The sequence below is a fragment of the Marmota flaviventris genome, chromosome X (assembly GCF_047511675.1).
Source record: "Marmota flaviventris isolate mMarFla1 chromosome X, mMarFla1.hap1, whole genome shotgun sequence".
Lineage (NCBI taxonomy): Eukaryota > Metazoa > Chordata > Mammalia > Rodentia > Sciuridae > Marmota > Marmota flaviventris.
The window spans coordinates 135577112-135602600 of record NC_092518.1 but is presented as its reverse complement, the minus strand read 5'-3'; the positions used below and the strand labels follow the sequence as shown (position 1 = coordinate 135602600).

Sequence of the window (25489 nt, the reverse complement as noted above, 5' to 3'; positions counted from 1 at the left end):
TCCTTTTCAAAAGACTATGTGCATCTGAGTGTGTGTGTGTGTGTGTGTGTGTGTGTGTGTGTGTGTGAGAGAGAGAGAGAGAGAGAGAGAGAGAGAGAGAGAGAGAGAGAGATTGAAGGCAAGGGTATTCTATGCAAGTAGACAAAAGCCCTAGTCAAGGGCTTGGGTTGTGGCTCAGTGGTAGAGGGTTTGCCTCACACATGTGAGGCACTGGATTTCATCCTCAGCACCACATAAAAATAAATAAACAAAACATTGTGTCCATTTACAAGTTAAAAAATATTTTAAAAAGTGACTAGTCAATAGTGTTTAGCTTTTAAAACATTTTTAAAAATGAAGATCCGATATCTAATCAAAAGTAGAGAAAATAATATTAAAACATCTATCCTTAGTGGATATTGTGGCACACACCTGTAATCCTAGTGGCTTGGGAGCTGATGCAGGAGGATTGTGAGTTCAAAGCCAGTCCCAGCAACTTAGCAAGACTCTAAGTTACTCAACGAGACCCTGTCTCTAAATAAAATATAACAAAGGGCTGGCGATGTGGTTCAGTGGTTAAATGTCCCCTACCCCAGGGTTAAATCCCCAACACCAAGAGAAAAAAAAATTACGCTTCATAAATCTTCAATAGTTGTCAAAATTTTACTGGTTTATTTTAAAATTAGGGGAGGATTTACAGATGTGACCAGAGGGACCTAATGTTTCTTGAAGTGAGAGAAGGAGGAACACCTACCTAAACTTGCTCAGACAGTAACTATTTCCATCTCTGTCTATCTTGTTCTTATATTTCTTTTTTCTGCTCTCATTTTATTTTTCTCTCTCCAAAGTCACACAGATTTAATTCAGCTACCACTTCAACTTCCTTTGAGCAACCTGAAATTGTCATTAAATTTCTCTGAAAGCACCTCATGCTAGTGCCCCTTTTGCTACCCTGTCCATTCCAAGCTGCAGCATTGCCCTGCTCTGAAGGGGAGAGTGTAGCTTGAAGGAGGACGGGCAATGTGGAAGGGCCCAGTTGTGTCCTGAGCTGTGGCCCCGAGGGCAGGGTCATCACCTAGGCATGATGGTGGAAACAGTAGGAAGTTACAGTTGATGTTTATAGGATTTCTGTTTCATGCCTCATGTGGGAATTCTTTTTCATTCAATCCATAAAGAAATATATTGTTGATTGAACAGAGTCCAGAGGAAGGTGTCTTGGTAGTGTTTTATTTGCTCAGTGAAAGACCCATCAAGGACCTAGGCTCCCTGTTTCTTGACCCTTTTAACAGCATGTAGGTGTTCCTAGATTTGATGGTATGGATGATTCATCCCTTTTTGTGAAGAAATAAAAAGTAATTATTGTATTAAAATGAATTGTTTTAGTGCCTAGTAACTCAGATTAATTTGTGAGCTCCTTGAGAACAGAGACCTTGTCTTAAAATTCTTTGTATACCCATCATCAAACCCAGTACCTGGTATACTCGAGGTGCTCATTAATTTATTCAAGAAATATTTCCTGCTAAGTACTATAGTGGAGGGAAACACAGGAATTCAAGGCATCTAGTCCAATCTGTGGGGTGGATTGGAGACAACAAGCCCTTTCTTGGGATTAGTACACCTGACCTTTGTCCCTGAATCACTCATGGGGATGCATAGTTAAGTTCAACGATCTTTAATGAGTATTGATTATGTGCCATACACTGGGATGACACAGATTAATCATAGTTCTCACTTTCAAGGGGCTTCTAGGAACAGTAAGGGAGGCAGAAAAGCCATTTCAGCATTAAATGATATACATGAGGTCACAGGGGAGGGGCAGCTGGGTATGCTGGGTGGGTCAGGAAGGAGCAGGTTTCATGGGCTTTGGGGAACAACTAAGTCTTTGATTGAGATTTGAAGGACGAAGGGGCATCAGTTGGCCAAGAAGTAGAAGTGACATCATAGGCTACTATTAATGCTAGTGCCACTGCTTCAGTTTGCACTGCTGTATATCAGGTAATGTTTAGGTTATTTTCTGGTGGTGCAGGAATTCTATGACTGAGCTGGCTTTGCCTTTCTGCTTTACTTTACCTTATTTGGTTCTGGGAACTCCTTCTATTTCTATCCCTCCTGGCTCTGTGGCCAAAGAAGTTTTGTTTGGGTCCTCTAGTGACCTTCTGCTTGCCAGTGTCCACATTTCTGACAGTGCTCCAGATGACAAATGGAATCCCCCATGAGGGGGCAAAAAACATCTACAAACACTGCAGGACTGCCATGTCCCAGAAAACCTTAGGATCTGTTCCATGTTTCTGACCACCCAGAAAAGGGGGCAGTGAGAACCATGGAGAAGTCCTCATAGGGAGGCATGGGTCCACAAGGTGCATAGTGAGATGACTGGATTCTTGAAAGAGGTCAGGTCATTCCTGGTGGGCCACATCATCCCCTTCTACTTGATGGGCTATTGCTTCATCGGTTGGGGCTCTCCAGGAGTCTCTTCAGGGCACCCTTTACTTCCTTGTTCCTCAGACTATAGATCATAGGGTAGAGCATGGGGGTTACATTGGTGTAGATTAAGGACACAATTTTGTCTTGTTCTGGGGTGTAGCAGGATTTGGGGCGAATGTAAATGAATATTGCACAACCATAGTGTAGAAGAGACACCAACAGGTGGCCAGCACAGGTGGAGAAGGCTTTGCTCCTGCCTTCAGCAGAGTGGATTCTGAGGATGGCAGCAATAATGAATCCATAGGAGAGCAGGATCAGCAAGAAGGGAATCAGCAGGATGAGCATGCAGACAAGAAAGACTGCAATCTCATTGGCTCGTGTGTCAGAGCAGGCCAGGAATAGCACGGCAGGAATGTCACAGAAGAAATGATTAATCTCATGGGACTGACAAAAGGGCAGGAGGAATATGAGTGTGGTAAGGGTGAGTGAGAGTGCAAAGCCACTGATGCATGCAAGAACCAGCATCTGCAGGCAGAGGGCCCTCGTGATGATGAGTGTGTAGCGCAGGGGGTTGCAGATGGCCACAAAGCGGTCATAGGCCATAGCAGCCAGCAGGAAACACTCAGCTCCACCCAGGGCGATGAAGAGGTGCATTTGCAAGGCACAGCCCAGGAAGGGAATCCGCTGGTTCCTGGACAGGAAATTGGCAAGCATGTTGGGGACAATGACTAATATATAGCAAATTTCAATGGTGGACAGATTCCGGAGAAAGAAATACATGGGGGTCTGGAGACAGGTGTTAATGAGGGTGATGAGCACAATAGTTGTGTGTCCTGCTAGGGTGATGAGGTGCATGGCTAGAAAGAGTACAAAAAAGAAGATTTTCAGTTCTTCCAAGTCCCCAAAGCCCAAGATAATAAACTCAGAGCTTAAGGTGTGGTTTTTCTGCAATGTGTCCATCCTATATTCTCCTTTATAGAATTCCTGGGCTGAAAAGAACAGCTTGCTAGCAATTCTCCAAGCTGTGGGACGCTATGGAGCTCTTTCCACAGATGGGAGTGCAGCCAGCGTTTTTAGGCTTAGCCTTTGCTTTCATTCTATTAGCTTTCCAGTTCTGCCCACTCTTCATGGAGAATGAAGAACTGCTGACATGAGGTCACTTTGGTTCACCTGCTGAGTTATTACAAAGATGAACCAAGATGAGGGAATTCTAATATGAAGTTATTTTTCATAGACCAAATGACACTGTTTCTATCCGAACTGTCCTACATTTTGAAGAATTGTGTGCGGTGGGAGTGAGAGGCTAAGGTTGATGAAATCAGTAGGTTGAAATGGAGACTGGGCCTGCAGGGTCACTGACATTGCTGTAGGAAATTCCTGTAGGAAGGAAGGTTTGGTTAGTTCATCTTACACACTTTTGACTCTGTGCATTAGTTATATTATCCTTACTACCACTACCAAACTCCCAAGATTCCTGCAGCTGACAGGCTGTGAACAGTACAGTAGAAAGGAAGGACACATAACCTGCAGTAACTGCCACCTTTCCACTGTTTGGGCTCCTCAATTGCAGGGAAGCCTTAGTTTTATGTGGTACCTCCTTCTAGACACCTTCCCTGGCCTCTTCAGTTGCTCAGATGGGTTGGTCCCTTCCCTATGTTCCCATAGTACTCTGGGCTTCCCCAATCATGTTGTTTATCACTAAGTTCTATAATTTTTTTTGTATTGGGTTTGAGCCCAGAGGTACTTAACCACTGAATTTCATCTCCAGCCCTTTTAATTTTCAGATGGGGTCTCGCTAAGTTACTTAGGGCCTTGCTAAATTGCTGAGGCTTGCCTTGAACCCAAGATCCTCTTGCTGCAGCACCCTGAACTGCTGGGATTATAGGCATGTGCTACTGTGCTGAGAAAATTCTGTAATTCTTTATTTTTCTGTCCACTTCAGTAGTTTGTGAGCTTCAGGATGGCAAGAATGGTCTTATTCTGCCTCTCACATAGAGGCTAGCACCTGTTAGAAGTATAAATAAATGTTGAATTAATATTTGTTGCTCATTTCTGCATCTTCCACGATTAGTTCCAGGTCAGGCATAGAGAAGAACAGAGAGCAAAGGGCTGGGCCGGGTTGCAGGGTAGGAATGACCAGGACAGAGTCAAGAGAGGTCAGGGACAATGGGGAGTGGAATGTGACATACCTCTGGTTGATTTGCTTCCCAGATTTCAGGGACATTCACTTCCTCCTTGCCTTGAAAAGACCTAAGTTACAAACAGGAAACCTTATTTTCAGCCTCTAATTTATTCTTGTGCATCCATTTTCACAGATAAATAGAAAAAAGTTTCTAAAGATTTTAGAGATTTAGCAAATCAAGAATTAATAAGGGTTAAGGGCCCTGTGGGGATGGTGTTGCCACCTAAATGAGCTTACTTCTTCAGGACACAGTGTTTCTACTGGAAACTCTGAGGCTCAGTGTGGGGCCAATGAAACCACAAAACCAATTTTGATGATAGCTTTGCTTGGTATAGATGGTGGTTGCGGTTTTTGTTTCCCAGTCAGTTGCACTTGAAGTCTTTGAGATGGACAGATCCCTAGAGAACAATGTGTCCACTCTTCACTTCAAAGTAGATGGTCACAAAACCTTTCCCTGGTGACCCACCCCTTGGTCCTCTCCCCACTTGCTGGCCCTGTCCTAAAACCCACAATAAGTTCCTGTCTGAAGTCCTCTGTCCTGATAGAGGCCAACCCAGCCTGAGATCACACTCCTTCTGTGACCAAGCTCAGCTTCCCACTCTGCACATGCTCAACCTTCTCAAGACCCCCTTCATCCTCCCTTGAAAACTCTATGAGTGAAAAATATGCTTCTTGTTTTTTTTTTTGTGTCTGTCTTGGCTTTAGCTTTGCTACACCCCATCACTTTCACCCTTTTCTTGCATGTCAGTGTGCTGCAGAGATGTGGGGATTGCTTTGTTTTATTGCACCCTAAACCTTAAAAATACTGAAAAGTACAAAGATGTTAGTAAAAGTTACATATGATCCAAACACAAGTAAGAAGTGAAAATCAATGTCAAAGTTTCTGCTCCTTCAGTCCTTTCCCCTACTCTTCAGAGAGAACCATTCTTAGCAGTAAGCAGCATTTCCTTTCCATCTGTCTTGCGCAAAGAAATGCACACTAATGGACTCATATGCACCACACACATATGTACACATAGTCACACAATCATATGTATACAGACACGTAAAGACACACACCTGCACATACTCACACATGCACAAACAGGCACACTCATATAAACATATATAATCAGCACACTCACACATTAAAATATGAATGAGATCATAATATACACACTGCTCTTATTCTTGGAATAAGCCATGTATTAATATGTCTGGTACAGGTTCTCAAAAAGCACATAGTGATTTACTTCATTCTTTTTAACTGCTGCATTGCATAGGATGGATGCATTACAATTTGATTTATTGTGATAAAATAAAATATTAATAGCACATATATATTAATAATATATAAATGAAATCAAATAAAAAATACTGAAGGTAATCATAATTTAATCACCATTACTACTTTGACATTGAAACAGTTTGCTATTTTTTCTTATTATACTCCATGGTATAAAGCATATCCCAGCATAGAGCACAGAGCAGCGGCCAGACTGTGAAGGCTGCTAGGGTGTCCTTTTCTGCTCCTTTTTCATGTCACTGAATAGTCCTAGAGAAGAGGCCTAGGGTTACCTTGGAGAGCCAGATTGATGCCTGAAGTAGAAACCTGGGGAACAATCCTGCTAGAGATCTTGCTGCTGTTGGCAATCCTAAGAAGGATGAAGAGCCCATCCTTAGGGGAGTAGTGGCATGACTGAATGGCTAGAACCTGGCAACACAGCTTCCCAGAGCCCAGATGGTGGCTTTCCAGCCCGTATGGACCACAGGGAACAGCCCTCTGAAGTATTGCTGATGACTGTTAGGATGGGAAGTATCCTTAGAGGAGTTGCCCCAGTCTGTAACTTGCATTTAATAGCAGTGAAAGCAGGACTCAGGAAGTCCTAGGAGAGGTGAGGACACAGAGGGTACCGTCTCCTTAGGTCACACATCTGAATTCAAACCTAAACCCTAATGGCTACTATTTTATTTGTAAATCTTGCATATGCTGCAGGTCTTGACAATGTTGTTTAAGTCAAATCTGCCACAATTGTAGTTCCAATTATGCAGTTACCACTGTGTGAAGAGGCTGCCAGGCTGAGTTGAGAGGCAGAAAACTTATGAGTTTGGCTTGGGTGCAATTCAGTGATCAAGCCATGCTAGAGGAGTGGAACCTGAGACTGGCGGCCTCTTAGGTACCACCCTCCCCCCTGCTGAGATTCTGTGCATTTGTGTCATAACTACGAGATGGTATGGGTGGGGATCTCAAGGTCTCCATTGTAGTCTTCAAACTCATGGTCATCAAAGTGGCTTACTCCATTGAGTGAGTGACATGGGGAATGAATTATGGAACCTCAAGAGTAACACTACCAAGCTGCCTAATCTTCTGTGTAATAATCAGCCAAAGCCATTCTCATGTCTTGGAAGCTTTTACTTCCTTGGAGGGCCAGCAACACTGCTGGGTTCTAGGCAGCAACAGTGAGGTGGCTTCCTTCCTAGCCCCTTTACATATCCCAAAACAGAGATTCCAAACAGCCCGGTTTGAGCTTACAATCACACAAATCTACCTTGAATCATTCTGGTACTTTCTGTCATTGCGTCCACCCAACAAGGGGCTTCCAACACTCCAAGTTGGGCATGTGGCACTTTCCTAGCTCTATCACGTTCCTCTTCTTCCATCCTCCTCTCTGATCTCTCTCTTCTCTTGGTCACAGTTTCTAAAACTAAAGGCCTACTGCTTTTAATAGCAACAAAGGCCATGGAAACCTTATTGTTCTAAGCACCCACAGAACAGGCTTTGGGAAAAGCTCCATGATGTGGTCTTGCCCTATACGTGGGAAATGTGGACTGGTTACAAAGTCACTGATCCTTCCTGAGCTAAGCTGGCAAACAGCAGAAAACCATGTGCACTTGGAAGCTGACAGTGCCTGCTCATGGAAATATGGGGCTCTTGTAGCAGGCAGCTCTAGTATCATCGATACCTTGCCATGAGGCCTGAAGCAGGGAATGGAAAGGAAGAGGTATCAAATATAAACTTAACGCTTTAAAAGAAAAGTGCCTCAAATGAGACCTAATTTAACTGGGGCTTCTGTCTTGGAGTAATTCCTAGACATTCTGAAGCAGTGATAATGAGTAACAGTGAATTGGCACTGAATGCATAGCACCCATTCCTGTGGATAGTGGCTCAAAATGCAAATCTCTGGCTCCACAAACCACTCAGAACCTCTGTTTGAGTCTGACAAGAGGGGACATTTGAGAGAATGAATTAGGACTTCAATTTCTTTCTACTTTAACTCAAAAAATTTAGGCTTTTCTCTAATGTCTTTGAACTTGAATTTGTGAGGAGAATCTTTTATAAAATTTTAAGAATTTTTGAATTCTTTTTAGTTATGATATAACACCAGGATACACCTTCACATAATCACAAAAGCATGGAACCTAATTCACTCTGATTCAGTCACCAGCACTTCCTCCTCCCTGCTCCCCTCCACCTACTCCACTGATCCGTCTTTAATCCATGATAGTCTATTTTTGTGTGTGACTGGGACCCACCATGAAAGTTTGGTCATATTCATTCCACTGTTGTTTTCTTTCCCATTCTTTCCTCCTCCTCCTCAACCCTCATTGTCTATTTTACTGATTTTTCCTCTAGTTTGATGAAATTACCCACTCTTTTTCCCTTTCTCTCTTTTTTTTTTAACTGCCTCCCCGCCTTATTTTGGATTAGTTTCTGCATATCAGAGAAAACATTTTGACCTTTGACTTTTTAGGCCTAGCTTGTTTCACAGCGTGATAGTTTTCAGCTCCATCTATTTACCAGCAAATGCCATAGTGTTATTCTTCTTGTGTATATATACCATTTTCTTTTTCCATTCACCTGTTGAACAGCACTGGGCTGGTTGCATAGTTGAGATATTGGAAATTGAGCTGCTATAAACATTTATATGGCTGTGACACTGTGTCACTGTGTCACTGTAGTATGCTGATTTTAAGTCCTATGGGTATGTACTGAGGACTGGGATAACTGGGTCAAATGGTGGTTCCATTCCCAGTTTTGCAAGGAATCTCCATACTGCTTTCCATATTGGCTGCATCAATTTGCAGTCCCACCAACAATGTATGAGTGTGCCTCTTTCCCCACATCCTCATCAACATTTATTGTTACTTGTGTTCTTGATAATTGACATCCTGACTGGAGTGAGATGGAATCTCAGTGTAGTTTTAATTTGCATTTCTCTAATTGATATATAAATAAATATATTTATTTATTGACTGTATTTCTTCTGTGAAGTGCCTGTTCAGTTCCTTTGCTCATTTATTCATTGGGTTATTTTTTTTGGTGTTGTTTTTGAGTTCTTTTTTTTAATATTTATTTTTGGCAGACACAACATCTTTGTTTGTATGTGGTGCTGAGGATCGAACCTGGGCCGCACGCATGCCAGGCGAGTGCGCTACCGCTTGAGCCACATCCCCAGCCCCTGTTTTTGAGTTCTTTATGTATTCTGGAGACTAATGCTCTATCTGAGATGTAGATGGCAAATATTTTCTCTCATTCTGTAGGTTCCCTCTTCACAGTCTTGTTTCCTTTGCTGTGAAGAAGATTTTTAATTTGATGCCATCCCACATTGATTTTTTAATTTTATTTCTTGTGATTTAGGAGTCTTATTGAGGAAATTGGTTCATGTGCTGACATATTGCAGTGTTGGGCCTACATTTTCTTCTAGAAGTTGCAGGGTTTCTGGTGTAATTCCTAGGTCTTTGATCCACTTTGAGTTGAATGTTGCACAGGGTAAAAGATAGGGGTTAAATTTCATTCCACAACATACGGATTTCAAAAATTTCCAGCACCATTTGTTAAAAAAGCTATTTTTTTCTCCAAGGTACATTTTTGCCAACTTTGTCTAGTATCAGATAACTATATTCATGTGTGATTCCCTCTATGTCTTCTATTCTATTGCATTGGTCTTCATACCTATTTTGGTGCCAATGGCATGCTTTTTTTTTTTTTTTTTTTTAACTATAGCTCTTTACTATAATTTGAGGTCTGGTATTGTGATGCCTCCTGCTTTGCTTTTCTGTGAGGAGAATCTTAAAGTTTATTGTTTCCCCAGGAAAATTAATTGTGGGATATCTTGTAGGTTGGATTTTTCTTTTGTATTTTTTAAAAAAATTCATATGTATTTTTAGATGTATGGACCTTTATTTTTATTCATTTAGTTATATGCAGTGCTGAGAATCGAACCAGTGCCTCACACATGCCAAGCAAGCACTCTACCACTGAGCCATAACCCCAACTCTGGATTTTTATTATTACAGAATGCAATACTTGTCATTTGATCTTGTTGCAGGACCTCTCATGAGATATGTTGGGCAATGGTGGCTAGAAATAATTTGGGTTTGGAAAATAGAATAAAGTGTAAACTTTTACTAGGGGATGAGAAGAGTGGAGGTGCTAGGGAGAGATACTGATCAAATCATATTGTTATATGGTATGCATATACTAATATGTAACAACAAATTCCACATTATGTAAAACTTTAATGCACCAGTAAAAATGTGGAGGAAAAAATGAATAAACTTTTGGCCACAGGTACAACACATGCCCTATGGACATGCAGTGAAGTATGCAGTGGGTCCACATTTCTTGATCAAGTGGTTAATTTTTCAAAAGTTCTGAATACAGGTGATTGTTTTTTTTCCTTTCCTTTTCATCCAGCTTGGAAGAAGTAACAGTACTGGGGACGTGAACTTGCAGTGTGGACCCAACATCTTCCTGCAATGGGTTGTTTCAAGCCCAGACAAGGGGACATGTAGGTAATTAACAAACCTATTTAGTTCCCATAGCAGGCTGCATCCACCAACCAGCCTTTCCCAATGTGGAGCTGGCATGACTATGGTTTTTCTCAGTGGCCTGAGAACTCACTCTGGCAGGGAAGAGTTGTGCCATTTATTGACCCTCCAGATTTCCCCAAATTCTCAACTTCCAAATTGTTTATAAATAGGAGTGCCCAATATGCAAGAATGTTTTCCCAATTGGGGATCTCATCATTCCTTTTCCCTCTTAGCTAATACTTGTGCTTTCTGGAGAAAAACTCCGCTGCCCCTGGAGGGAGTGAGGAAGCCATAGCAATTGCATGACCTGGACACTACGTTCTCCTCAATAAAACCATCTCTATGTATTGGGTTAAAATGTGATGAAACAATCTGGTTATTATTTTTTTCTCAGTTGAGCTTACAAATTACAGTCTCTTTGTGTTTTAAAAATGTTAGCTACGTATCAGTAGGTTCTTTTCATTTCTAATCTTTTATTTGTGGCAACCATAGTTAGAATTGCCTTAAGGTAGGTCAGTATTGGAGTTCTAGATCCACCAGGTGCTTCCTTGCTTCCTTTCCTCCGATGCTAAGATTCTACAGAGGCTTGTGCCAGGCTTGGTCCCAGCCATCCCAGCCTTTGGCATTCATGAGAATACCTTGTTATCTAGTTGTATGGTGGACATTGCCCTGGGTTTTTGGTTTTGTTATTCTATTCTCTTTCTTTTTTGGGGGGCGTAGGAGTTATGAATATTAAAAAATGTTACCACCACTGCTCTTACCTTATCTGAATCTATAAAACATAGCACTTGTGTATCATCCTAATTAATAAGGGCATTTTAACTTTGGTACAATAGCACAATAAGTACTTACAAGTTTTGGACAAGACAGTGACTTGATAGTATGAATCTAAGTCCTCTTCCTAGCCTTCTCCTAAAACTACAAGTGAAATATAAGTTATAGAGAAAGTAGGTTCAGCAGCAAACTAGAAAACAGCGGCTGTTTCTTACCAGAAACTCTGAGGATTTTCTGCTAGCTATGTTATGTGGTGCTCTCAATTCTCTGTGAGTCCAAAATACTTTTCCTCCTCTAAGTTTTCTGGTCAGGTATTTTGGTCACTGAAAAAAAAAAAAATCCCAAAACGAGGAATTGGAAGGGCCATACTCTCTCCATAGGCTTATAGTAAAAACAGTCCTTCCTTGTTTCTCCTAGGTTCTGGTGGTTGCTGTCATTCTTTGGTGTTCTTTGGCTTTTAGATGTTAGACAGATCATTCCAATCTTTATCTCTGTTGTTGCATGGCTGCCTCCCTGAATGAGTCTATCTCTAACTTTCCTCTTTTTATAGTCCAACCAGTCATATTGGATTAGGGCCCATGATAATGATCTCATATTAATTTGATTACATGTGCAAAGATTCTGTTTCCAAATAAAATTGTATTCACAGGTTCTAGGAGTTAGGGTGTGGAAAGATCTTTTGGTGGACACAATTCAATGAATCATAGCCAGCAAGGAAGAGACATGGTAAGTTCTTCCCAGGACAAGTTCATAGGGGTCTTTAAAAGTACTTCTCTTCTTTCAGTGTCCTGGGCTGTTCACATTTAACCAGATTTCTTAGCTGGCAAAGTAGAACCCAGAGACTCTATTTTTTGACTCTCTTAATTTTGCCTGAAAGACTAGAATGAATGGTGTCTGCTGTAGTCCTTTTATCTCCCAATACCTTGTTCTCTAAGGAAGAGTTAACAGATGCACTAGTTAGGATTTTATTGGTCAAAAGTAGCAGAAACCAATTCCAAATAGCCCAGGAAACCATGAGAATTTCTATGACTACCAGATTGGGGATAGTGTATGACAGAACTATAGCTGGGCTTCCAGACCCAGACACCATCAGAACTCTCTACTTTTTTGTGTCTTTCATCACTCTGCATCCATTTCATTCTTCTTTTTCTCTGAAGACAATTTCTTCTGCATGTTCTATTGGAATAGTGACAAACATGACCAATAGCTCCCAATTACAGGTGACAGTCCAGGTGTGGGATCATTTGAAACCCTCCTGCTATAAAACATCCTCTAGATTTCTTTCTGTGTCTCAAATACCCATTAAGAGATAGATGCACCTGCTGGATGCGGTCTACATGCACTGCTGGCCCATGAGAGAACTTGGGAGATATTGGGAATATCTAGAAGGAGTATTCAATGGAGATTTTGTTCTATTTGGCTCCTTTCTCCACCTTCTCTTATGCCGTTTTCTCACTAGTAAAAGCTGCCTCATTGCCACCATGCCCTGATGCCAGGTTGCATCCTAGGTCCAGAAGGTAGGGAAATGATATGGAAAATCAGCCTAAGAGTAAGGAAATGAGTTACTCAAAGTTGAACACTAAACACACAGCATCTTTCTTCTACTTCGTTTTTCTGTGTTTCTTCTCTAACCTCTGAACTCTCACTTCTGGAATGAGCAGGTGGAATAAATTCTGGGAAATGTGAACTAGATCTAGTTCACATTTCCCAGAATTTATTCCACCTACTTATATTAAACATCTATGGGGAACATGGTAGGGCTAAATAACTGCATTAAAGGAGAGACAAAGAAACTGTACTGGTGTAGACTGTTGATACTCTGCATGTTGTTGCTAATGATAGACTAACCCTGTATGAATTGCCATAGCTCCCTTATAGGAGTGGGTCAGTGTTGGGCTTTTTCTTGAATGGATGCTTGTGCTGTTTTAGTCAGCTTTTTCACTGCTATGACTAAAGGACCTGACCAGCACAACTGTAGAGGAGAAAAGATTTATTTGAGGGCTCCTCATGGTTTCAGAGCTCTTAGTCCACAGACAGCCGGCTCCATTCCTCAGGGCTCAAGGTGAGGCAGGACATTATGGTACAAGAGTGTGGCAGGGAAACAGCTCATATCATGGCGATCAGGAAGGAAAGAGATACTCCACTCTCCAGGTATGAAATATATGTACCCTAAAGCCACACCCCAACACCCACCTCCTCCAGCCATACCCTATGCACGTACAGTTACCACCCAGTTAATCCCTATTGGGGATTAATTCACTGATTGGGTTGAGACTCTCATCATCCAATCATTTCTCCTCTGAACCTTCTTGCATTGTCTCATTCATGAGCTTTTGGGGGACACCTCATATCGAAACCATAACATGTACTTGTGGATTAGTTATACATATATTCTTTTAGTTATTCCTATAAACAATGAAATAGGGTAATTACTATTATTCATTCCATGTCGAAGAGATAAAATGTAAAGGTGAGACAGATTAAGTATCATAGTTCACCCCAAATCACACAGCCAGGAAGTGGTGGGGTTGAAGTTGGAACTCTGGTGATCTTTCTGGCTGCAGCTCAATTGCACCCCTCAGTCAAGTGTTGCCTCCAGTTTTCCTTTTTTTAAAATGTTTTTTAGTTGTAGATGGACACAGTATCTTTATTTTATTTTTTTATGTGGTGCTGAGGATCGAACCCAGGGCCTCGCACGTGCTAGGCGAGCATTCTACCACTGAGCCACAGCCCCAGCCCATCCAGTTTTCCTTTCATGTGTCTTAATCCTAAGCCTTAATTAAGGCTTAATTCTCTCTGTCTCTCTTTTGAGACAAGGTCTCACTATGTTGCCAGGCTAGCCTCAAATTTGTGATCCTCCTACCTCAGACTCCTCAGGAGCTGAGATTACAGGCACTACCATGTCCTACTTTAATGCTTAATTCTTAATGTCTGCTTTATATGTCTGTGTTTAGTTTCTTATTAGTCTGTGAACTCTTGTTGACTTTGCCTTCCTCCCAGCAGCCAGCACAGACCCTGACATAGAAGATATGCAGAATAAATAATGGCAGTGTGTTTGATATTGGTGTCTAGATAAGAATCACTGGTTCCTGAAGGAGTCTAAAGAGTACTCCTAAGATATAACTTTGGACAAGGAGTGGAGAAAGCCCTTGCATTGGGCTGTGACATTGCAGCATGAACTTGTTATTTGTTATAATTCTTTGGCTCAAAGAGTCAGTTTGTTTGCTTCACCAGGGACCACATTTACTGTGGCTGCCCACAGAGGCTACTCACAACTTCAGTATTATGGCTGGCATAAACTTCTAATTGTTTCTCCTGAGGCTTTCTTGCCAAGATTCTTTTCTGTTTCCTCAAGATTGGACTGTTGTGATTACTTTCTAGAGCCACTTTGTGAGACATGTGACTAGGAAGTCTCTCTCTTTCTAGAGTGTGAGTCTAGCAGGAGATGTGCCAGTTACACTTGGCTTTTGTTTATCTCTAGCAAGAGGATTGGACTTTCATATTACTTACTTTGGCTTTGCTGCAACTCTGAACTGTAGGCAATGGGTTGCAAGGGAGGGCTACAGATTAACTCAGATTTAGATGACTTTCTTGGTATCCCCTAAGCCTCTGATATCCTTGGCAAACTTGTGACTAGAGAGATGTCTCTTGTGCCTGTCCCATGAGGAACTCAGAATCTGGGCATCAAGTTGTTGGGAAATATTGATAGTTATGGAAAGAGAGTGAATTTTAGCTCATACCCTTGGGAAAAAAGAAATATCCATCTCTGTCCACATATTCATTTCCTAGCTCACTGCTTGCTTTTACAGAAATAGGAGAGAAGCACCTTATCTCTGAAGAAGCAATTAGAAATAATTTATTAACTATTGATGTATACAGGTCTTAGGTCCTTAACATCACCAATGATGGGTCTGTTGGCCTCTGTCCAAAGGAAACCATTTTCTGAACAGAGACCGCAGTTCTTCCCACCCTCCAGGAGAACTGGAAGTTAATACTTTAGGTAAGTGAACACTTTGTGGTTGTCCAAAGAATCATTGAATTTGGGCAAGCACTCACGATTTGACAGTTGTTTACAAAAAGCTCATCATGCTCATCCTAAAGGAGAATTAATCTTAATAAAATAAAGTTTGGTGCCAAGAGCAGGAAGGGACTCTTGGTCTGAATTTCTCCCCACTGTCACTGAGTGTTTGAGTTGGTTTAAGTCACCTGCTCAGGCCATCTCACAGATATAATTTGTTGATGATTTCATCTTACACCTGGCAGGGAGGTGCTAGAATGACATTTTTGGAAATACATGCAACCCGTGGAGTTCTTGGTGAAGAGCTTGTTGGTACCTTTTCCTTGGGAATAGTATTGACAATATCTCAATGTTGCAGGGTTCTTTGAATGCAAAGAAGCCACTTCTCTTAGACCTCCAGATGGAGTCTCTGGGAGAGGAGGGTCAGTATTTTCACTCAAGCATACGTGCATGAAGTTAACATTGGCCCTAATGGCAACAAGAAGTGACCACCTTCCAAAATGAGTAGCCTGTTCTGGGATGAAGGACATGGCAGCAGCCTTTTCACCAGGAGCTCTCCATGGAACAAGCCCTTTCAGTGGCCCTTGACAGAATATATGTTCTTAGTGCCCACTCTTCAAACCCAGGTATGCATACTGCTAAGGGTAAACAAAGTCTTTCCAAGGAATATCCATGAAGGTGTAGTTTTAAATTATGAATATTCACAGTAAGAGGAAATCATATCTTTTCAAGTATTTAAACATGACAAATTTCAGATACTAGCTTAAAAATGCCTGTGTGTGAGTAGTTTTCCAAATTTTTTTTTTTTGAAGGAAGGTGAGCAAAGGATCCCTCCCCTAAATATCCTGACCTTCCAACTGTCTGTTTCTCCTTCTCTCTTTTTGACTCAGTGCCACTATACTGTTATCCTTCTGTCCTTGAATGATGAGGCAGTCCCTTTCTATCTGTGATCAGGTCTCATTTAACTTGGTGTGGAAGCACATGGGACGCTTGTTGGCCACAAAACTTGCTGTAACCTCCAGTCTCTCTTCCTTAAATACTGTGTTCTTTTTGATGGAGGATTGGGGGTGGTCTACTAAAGCTGCTGGAGGCCTAAGGGCTGAAAATCTCAGAAATGAGCTTGTGTCAAGGGTTGATGTGCTTTATTCAATTTGGTAGTTTACAAAGAATTGATTCCTATGCTTTTTCTCCCTTCCTATAGCTGTGGATAGAGGAAATGAATTACCAGGAAATTGGAAACCACACCAAAGTGACTGAATTCATTCTCATGGGGCTGTCCAGGCACCCAACATCCCAGAGTGTTCTCTTTTGGGCACTGATGTTTCTCTACATAGTAACTTTGGCAGGAAACAGTATGATCATTTTCTTGGTTGGAGTCAACTCTCAGCTGCACAACCCAATGTATTTCTTCCTTGGTAACTTGTCTGTGCTGGATCTTCTGTTCTCCACCAGTGCTGTGCCTCTGATCATGGTGAACTCATTGCAGAACTTCCCCACCATCTCCTACAGCTTTTGTTTTGCCCAGCTTGCTATCCGAGCCTTCTTGGCACTGGCTGAGTTTTTCCCTTCTTGCCATTATGGCTTACAACCGATTTGTGGCTATTTCAGACCCACTCAGGTATAAGCTAGTCATGTCTCCTTGAGGGTGTATTTTAATGGCTTTGGTTGCCTGGATAAGAGTCCTCCTGATCACTATTATACCTATTTTGCTGTTTCCTGTCAGTTTCTGTGGGCATAATGCAGTCAATTACTTCTCCTGTGAAGTCCAAGCCATCTTTAAACCGCTCTGTTCTAATACCATTTCCCTAGAGATTATGATGATGGCATGTGCTGTCATTTCAATGCCAGTACCTTTAATTTTTATTCTTATCTCTTACTTTTGTATCCTCAGGGCTGTCTTAAGAATCCAACCACAGGAGGCCAGGCTTAAAGCCTTTTCCACATGTGGTTCTCACCTGATCGTGGTCACCATCTACTTTGGGACACTAATATATATTTATGTGAGACCCCAAACCCAAAAGTCCCAAGATGGAGATAAAATTGTCTCTATATTTTATGCAGTAGTGACCCCTATGCTAAATCCCTTAATTTGCACTCTGAGAAATAAAGATGTGAAAGCTGCTCTCAGGACAGTAACTTGTAGGGCCACATCCTGATGCCTCAAGGACACAATGGCATGTTGGAACAAGATATCAATCTTAGCTTTTTTAGACTATCACCCAGCGGTGATAGTATAGCTCAAGGACTTTAGCTGTCCTAGCAACTTTGAATCTTTGAGAGACACTTCCAAAATGAAAAAGGGCTTGCAAAGCATCTGAATAACACACAAGAACAAGGATTTATTTTTATTTTTTAAAAAAATTTTGTTACCTGGAATTGAACCCAGGGGTTCTGAACCACTGAGCAACACCATCCCTTTTTAAAATATTTTATTTAGATACAGGGTCTCACTAAGTTGCTCAGGGCCTTGCCAAGTCGTAGAGGCTGGCTTTAAACCTGCAATCCTCCTGCCTCAGCTTCCTAAGACACTGAGATCACAGGTGTGTATCACCATGCCTGGCCTAAGAACAAGGATTCAGTGACATAAAGTATAAACTGCTATATATAAAAAGGGCTGAGGATGTAGCTCAGTGGCAGAGCACCCCTTGGTTTATTTCCAACCACACACACACACACACACACACACACACACACACACACACGACACACACACACACACTCAGAACTGGGAAAAACATTGCAATCTACTACAGAGGGTTAGGCCATGCTTGGGTGTGAGCAAAGAGGCTGGTAGCTTTACCTGTGGTAGACGCATATGTCCATAAATGAAAACTCCAAGTATGTAGCCGATCCCACCATTCTGGGATGTGGACAGAGCTGGTGGCTCTGGATAGCATGGGCACTGGATGATTGTGAATCTTTTCAGTTGTCTACTCTGTTGTTAGGCAATAAATATCCCCTTATAGCATGCAAACATACTGTTAGACTTCTGGGTATTTGATTTGTAAGTGGGAATGTAATATACAAATACAAGGAACTGCTTCTAAGTGGGCCATCTATTCACACTGCCTGGGCACAGGAGAGAAAAAGAACTGAGTGTAGTGAGGGCAGCATGGAATATTCACATTAGATTGGAGGCTTCAAATTTTTCACTGTGTCAACCTCTTATGAGCAAGAATGAGAGAACATATGGTAATATGGTCAGATTGATTTGGGGTTGAGGACTTGTGATTCAAAGTCTAGGGTTACAGCAATCATGTTGCCAGTTTCAAAAAGATACCTAGATGAGAACAAAGGACAAGGAGAATGAGAATAATGAAGCAAAAGAAATATCAGGGGTTATGGCCAGAAACCTTATATTTTCTATTTTGTTTTGAAAAAAATTATGGAAAACACAAATGAATGTAGAATCATCTATAAAAATTTAAAAGCAATCATGAAGAATTGAAAATTGGTAACCCAAACCCACTTTGCAGAAGAAACCATGAGTAACACAACACATTTCAATCATGGTAGTGAAGTAACTAAAGAAAAATAGGAAAGTAAAGAACCATAATTTCTGTGAAGATTGCGTTTAGTTGCAGAGGAAAAAAATATGTATTTTAGCTACTTTGGGAAAAGAGAAGTTTTATTGAGAGTGATATTAAGTAAGCTCATATGATCATGGAGAAAACTGAAAAGGTAAACTTCAGGCTGATCTTCCAGAAATGAATTACCAAGTAGAGAGGGGTCATACCAACTCCACAATCCTATGGTCTGTTGTGATGTTCACCAGCAAGATCATTCACAATCTGAATCTCACTCTAGTTAACTCAATTTAAAAATTAAGCTCTATTAATTTGCAGTTCCACTGACAGACATATATATATATATATATATATATATATATATATATATATATACTTTTAAATAAATAATATAAATATATGTTGATGGATCTTTATTTATTCATTTATTTATATGCAGTGCTGAGAATAAAACCCAGTACCTCACACATGCTAGGCAAGTGCTCTACCACTGAGTCCCAACTTCAGTCCCTACATATATACTTTTTGCTTGTATTATTGTACATGATAGTTGGGTTTGTTTTTACATAATCATACATGCATGGGATATAATTTACTCCATTTCAGGCTCCAGTTCCTCCCCTTCTCTCCCTTCTCCTTCTCCCTATTCTCCTTCTTCTACTCTACTAGTCTTACTTCTACTAATTTATTATTAATTGGATAAATACAAATATATACATATATATGAATATACATAAAAAGGAATTATATATATGAATTAACTGTGGTATATTTATACATACATGGCATAATTGTATCACATTTATTTTGCATTTCTTCTGCTTTTCTGTCCCTTTTCCCTCCCCCTGTCTCCTTTTGACTCTAGTGACCTTCCCTCTATTTTTATGATATCTGATCTCCTTTCCCCCCTTATTTTGCTCTAGCTTCCCCATATGAGAGAAAACATTTGATCCATGACTTTCTGAGTCTGGTTTATTTTACTTATCATGATGTTCTCCAGATCCATCCATTTACTGGCAAATGAGAAAATTTCATTCTTTTTATGGATGAGTAAACCTCCATTGTATATCTATCTATCTATCTATCTATCTATCTATCTATCTATCTATCTATCTATCTATCTATCTATCTATATCACTCTCTTTATCCATTCATCTGTTGATGGACACATAGGATGGTTCCCAAACTTGGCTTTTGTGAGTTGTGTTCCTATAAACACTGATGTAGCTGCATCAGTATACTATGCTGATTTTAGTTCTGGATAAATACTGAGGAGTGGGATAGCTGGGTTGTGTGGTGGTTCCATTCTTAGTTTTTTGAGGAACCTCCAACCTGCTTTCCAAAGCAGTTGAACTAATTTGCTATCCCATCAACAATGTATGAGTATACCTTTTCCCCCACATCCTCTCCAGAATTAATTATTATTCATGTTCTTAATAATTGCCACACTGAACTGGAGTGAGATGAAATCTTAATGCAGTTTTGATTTGCATTTCCCTGATAGGTAGGAATGTTGAACATTTTTTCACATACTTGTTGGTTATTATGTTTCTTCTTCTGTTTAGTTTTTTTCCCACTTATTGTTTAAGGTTTTTTTTTTTTTGGTGTTAATCTTTTTGAGTTCTTTATATTTCTGGATATTAGTTTCTTGTCACAGGAGAAGCTGGCAAAGGTTTTCTCCCATTCTCTGTCAGGGTCTCTCTTATGCTCTTAATTATTTCTTTGCTGTGCAGAAGTTTTTTAATTTGATGGCTGTCCCACTTATTGATTATTGATTTTATTTCTTGAGCTTTAGGGTCTTGTTATTGGAGTGTTATCTCTATGCTTTCTTCTAGCAGTTGCAAGATTTCTGGTCTTCTCAAGTATCAGATTCACTTCAAGTTTACTTTTGTACAGGATGAGAGAGAAAAAAAAAAAAATATATATATATATATATATATATATATATATATAGAGAGAGAGAGAGAGAGAGAGAGAGAGATTCATTCTTGTATACATGTGGATATCCAGTTTTCCCAGCATCATTTGTTGAAAAGTCTATCTTTTCTCCAACTATATTTTTGGCTCCTTTGTCAAGCATCAGATGACTTTAAGTATGTAGGTCTGTCTCTGTGCCTTCTGTTGGTCTTCATATCTATTTTGTTGTCAGTACCATGCAGTTTTTTTTTACTATAGCTCTCTAGTATAATTTGAAGTCATGTATTGTGATGCCTTCATCATTGCTGTTTCAGCTTAGAATTGCTTTGGCTATTCTGGGTCTTTTATTCTTCCAAGTGAGTTTTAGGACTTCTTTTCTAATTCTGGGAAGAATATCATTGGTATTTTGATGGGGATTGCATTGAATCTGTAGAATGCTTTTGGTAGCATGGCCATTTTCATGATATTAATTCTGTCCAACCAAAAACTTAGAAGATTTTTCCATCTTCTGAGGTCTTCTTCAATTTCTTTCTTCAGTATTCTAATAGTTTTCATTGTAGAGGTCTTTCACCTTCTAGGTTATATTAATTCCCAGGTATTTTTTGAGGTTATTGTGAATGAAATAGTTTTCCTGATTTCATTATCAGCAGATTCACTGTTGGAGTATAGGAAAGTTATTGATTTATAAATGTTGATCTTACATCTTGATATTTTTGCTGAATTTTTTTGTCAGCTCTACAAGTCCTCTGGTGGAACTTTTTGGGTCTTCATGTCATCAGCAAACACATAATTTGACTTCTTTTCCAATTTGTATTCCTTTTATTTCCATCTCTTGTCTTGTTGCTCTGGCTACAGTTTCAAGAACTATATTGATTTGGAATGGTGAGAGTGAACATCCTTGTCCTGTTTGAGATTTTAGAGGCATTGTCTTCAGTTTTGCTCCATTCCGTATGACTTTGGCCTTGGGTTTGTCATTTATAGCCTTTAAAATGTTGAGGTAAGTTCCTTCTATTCCTAGTTTCTCCAGTGTTTTTAACATGAATGAGTGCTTGTTAAAGGCTTTTAGATTAGGAATAGAGCAACCATACAACCCAGCTATCTGACTACTTGATATTTATCCAAAAGAACTAAAATCAGAATAGTATAGTGATACAGCCCCATCTATGTTTATAGCAGCACAACTCACAATAGCTAAGCTGTGAAACCAGGGCAGGTATCTATCAACAGGTGAATGATAAAGAAAACATGGTATATATACACAATGAAGTTCTACTCATCTATGAAAAGAATGAAATTATGGCATTTGCTGATAAACGGATGGAACTTGAGAACATCATGCTATGTGAAATAAGCTGGACAGTCAAGTATGGAATGCTTTCTTTCATATGCATTAGTAGAACAAAATAAAGGACTCATCCATGAAAATAGAAGGGACGTTAGTGGAGTAGGAGAAAGGGATACAGGGGGGAGAGAGGAGGGACAAGAAAAGGGAAAAATGCTGGAATGAAATTGACCAAACTATCCTATGTACATATATAAATATACCACTGCAAATTTCACCTTTATGTATATTTATAAAGCACTAATTAAGAAACAATATATAAATAGAAGAAAGGCCCATAGAGTAGAGGAAAGGGAACAGGGAGAGAAAGAGGGGAGGGAAAGAGGAAATTATAGGGACTGAAATGGAGCAAATTATATTCCATGCTTGTTTGACTATGTCAAAATCAACCCCACTGTTATGTATATCTGCGATGCACTATTAAAAACAAACAAAAAGGACATGTCTCCTTAGTCTTCTCTGTGTCAGTTTCTTGTTCTTGCCTGGTCTTTCATGACTTTGGTGCTTTTCTTGTGGTGTTGGGGATGGAACCCAGGACATCATACATGCTAGACAAGTACTCTATAACTGAGCTACACCCTCAGCCTCTTGACACTTTTGAAGAGCACTGACCAGGCATTAATTTGTCTTTGTCAAATGTTTTTCACATGACTAAATTTGGATTATGGAATTTTGGGAAGACTGTTACAAAGGGAAAAATCCTCTTTTCATCATATTTCAGGGGAACATAATATCAACATAGTCTATCACTGGTGAAGTTATCTTTGATCATTTGACTGTCAAATTTCTCTATTAAAAAGTTACTATTTTCTCTTTCAATAAACTCTTAGAAGGGAGTAACTACATCTAGCTCAGCCTTAAAGGAAAGAAAATAAAACTCCATCTCCTGGAGTAATTAATAAACATTTTAGGGGAGATATTTGAGGGTATGCAACTTCCCATTTCTTCTTTCTAAATGTTTTCCATATTTTTATTGGTGCATTATAGGTGTACATAAAGGTAGAATTTGTTGTTACATATTTGTACATGCACACAGTATAACAATATAATTTGGATAATATCATTCCACAGTATATCTTCTCTCCCTCCTTTTCTCCCTCCCCCTGATATCTTTCCTCTACTTATCTTCCTTCAATTTTCATGAGATTCCCCCTTTACCTTTATTTTCCTTTCTCCTTTCTAGCTTTCACATATGAGAAAATACATGAACCTTGACCTTCTGAGTTGGAATTATTTTACTTAACACCTAACATAATGGTCTCTACTTCCATCCATTTTCCTACAAATGACATATTTTAATTCTTCCTTATTGCTGAATAAAACTCCATTGTGTATATATACCAAATTTTTTATCCATTCATTTGTTGATGGACATCTATGCTGGTTCTATAGTTTGGCCATTGTGAATTATGCCTACATAAACATGGATATGCATGTATCACTATAGTATTATGACTTTAATTCTTCAGGATAAATAACAAGGAATAGCATAGCTGGGTCCAATGGTGGTTCCATGCCTAGTCTTTTGAAATATTCATATGGATTTCCATAGTGGTTGTACTAACTTACAATCCGACCAACAGTGTAAAGGGGTTCCTTTTTCTCCACATACTTTCTAGGATTTATTATTATTTGTATCCTCGATGGCTGCCATTCTGACTGGTGTGAGATGAAATCTCAGTGTAGTTTCAATTTGCATTTCCGTAATTTCTAATGATGTTGAACATTTTTTTTCATATATTTATTGACCACTTGTATTTTGTCTTTTGAGAAATGTCTCTTTAATTCATTCTTCCATTTATTAATTAGGTTATTTGATTTTTGGTATAAAGTTTTTTTGAGTTCTTTATATATTCTGGATATTAATTTGCTATCAGATGAGTAGCTAGCAAAGACTTACTCCCATTCTGTAGGTTCTCTCTTTTCCCTAATTGTTTCCTTTGCTGTGCAGAAGCTTTTTAATTTGATGTCGCCCATTTATTAACTGTTGGCATAATTTCCTGAGATATAGGGGGTTCTGTTGAGAAAGCCATTGCCTGTGCTGGACTGTGGACGCTACATTTTCTTCAAGGAGTTGCATAGTTTGTGGTCTAATTCCTAGGTCTGTGATCCACTTTGAGTTGATTTTTTTATGCAGGGTGAGAGGTAAGTGTCTAGTCTCATTCTTCAACATCTGGCTAACCAGTTTTCCCAGCACCATTTGTTAAAAGGCTGTCTTTTCTCCAGTGTATGTTTTTGGCACCTTTGTCAAGGATCAGATGACGGTTTCTGTGTGGGTTTGTCTCTGTGTCTTCTGTTCTGTACCACTGGTCTATGTATCTGTTTTTATGGCAGTACCCTGCAGTGTTCTTACTATAGCTCTGTAGTATCACTTAAAGTCAGTTATTGTGATGCCTCCAGCATGGCTGTCTTAGCTCAGTATTGCTTTGGCTATTCTGGGTCTTTTATTCTTCCAAACGAATTTTAGGAGACCTTTTTGCTAGTTATCTGAAGAATGTCATTGTTCTTTGGATAGGCTTTGTGTTGAATCTGTATATTGCTTTTGGTAGTACGGCCATTTTAACAATATTAATTCTGCCTGTCCATGAACATGGGAAGTCTTTTCATCTTCTGAGGTCTTCTTCAATTTCTTTCTTCAGTGTTCTGTTTTCATTGTAGAGGTCTTTCACCTCCTTGGTTAGATTTAGTCCTAGGGAATTTTTTTGAGGCTATTGTGAATGGAATTGTTTTCCTGATTTTTTCCTCAGCAGATTCATTGTTGGTATATAGGAAAATATTGATTTTTGTATGTTGATTTTGTTAGATGCTCCTTTGCCAGATTTGTTTACTAGCTCTAGCAGTGTTTTGGTGGAATTTTTTTGATCTTCTAAGTATAGGATCATATCATTTGTAAACAGTGATAATTTGAATTATTCCTTTCCTATTTATCCCTTTTATTTCCTTCTCTTGCCTAATTGCTCTGAATAGAATTTCTAGCACTATATTAAATAGGAATGGTGACAATGGACATCCTTGTCTTGTCCCAGATTTTACAGGAAATGCTTTCAGTTTTTCTCCATTTACTATGAAGTTGACTTTGGGTTTTTCATATATAATCTTTAATCATAAAGAGTATTTATCCCTAGTTTCTTCAGTGTTTTGTCATAAATGAGTGTTGATTTTGTTAAAGTTTTTCTCTGCATCTATTGAGATAACTAAGTGATTTTTGTCCTTAATTCTTTTTATGTGATGAATTACATTTATTGATTTGTGTAGGTTAGACCATACTTGCATCCTAGGGATAAAACCAACTGGTTATGATATACAATCTTCTTATTATGTTGTTGAATACAATTTGCTAATATCTTATCTAGGGTTTTTGCATCTATATTCATCAGGGATATTGGTGTGTAGTTTTCTTTCCTTTATTGATATTAGGGTGATACTGGCTTCAAAAAATGAATTTCCAAGTGTTCCATTCCTTTCTATTTCATGGAATAATTTGAGGAACATTGGCAATAGTTCTTCTTTAAAAGTCTGGTAGATTTCATCTG

General features: G+C 39.5%; 1 protein-coding gene and 1 pseudogene across 1 annotated transcript; one reads left to right on the top strand and one right to left on the bottom strand.

The window, feature by feature from the left end:
• Positions 1 to 2424: 2424 nt before the first annotated feature.
• On the bottom strand, positions 2425 to 3363 carry LOC139703258 (olfactory receptor 10V1-like). Its single transcript, XM_071606337.1, has one exon. The coding sequence runs from the start codon at positions 3361 to 3363 to the stop codon at positions 2425 to 2427; it is 939 nt and encodes a 312-aa protein (XP_071462438.1).
• Positions 3364 to 12348: 8985 nt separating this feature from the next.
• On the top strand, positions 12349 to 17326 carry LOC139703192 (olfactory receptor 13H1-like; annotated as a pseudogene).
• The last annotated feature ends 8163 nt before the right edge of the window (positions 17327 to 25489 follow it).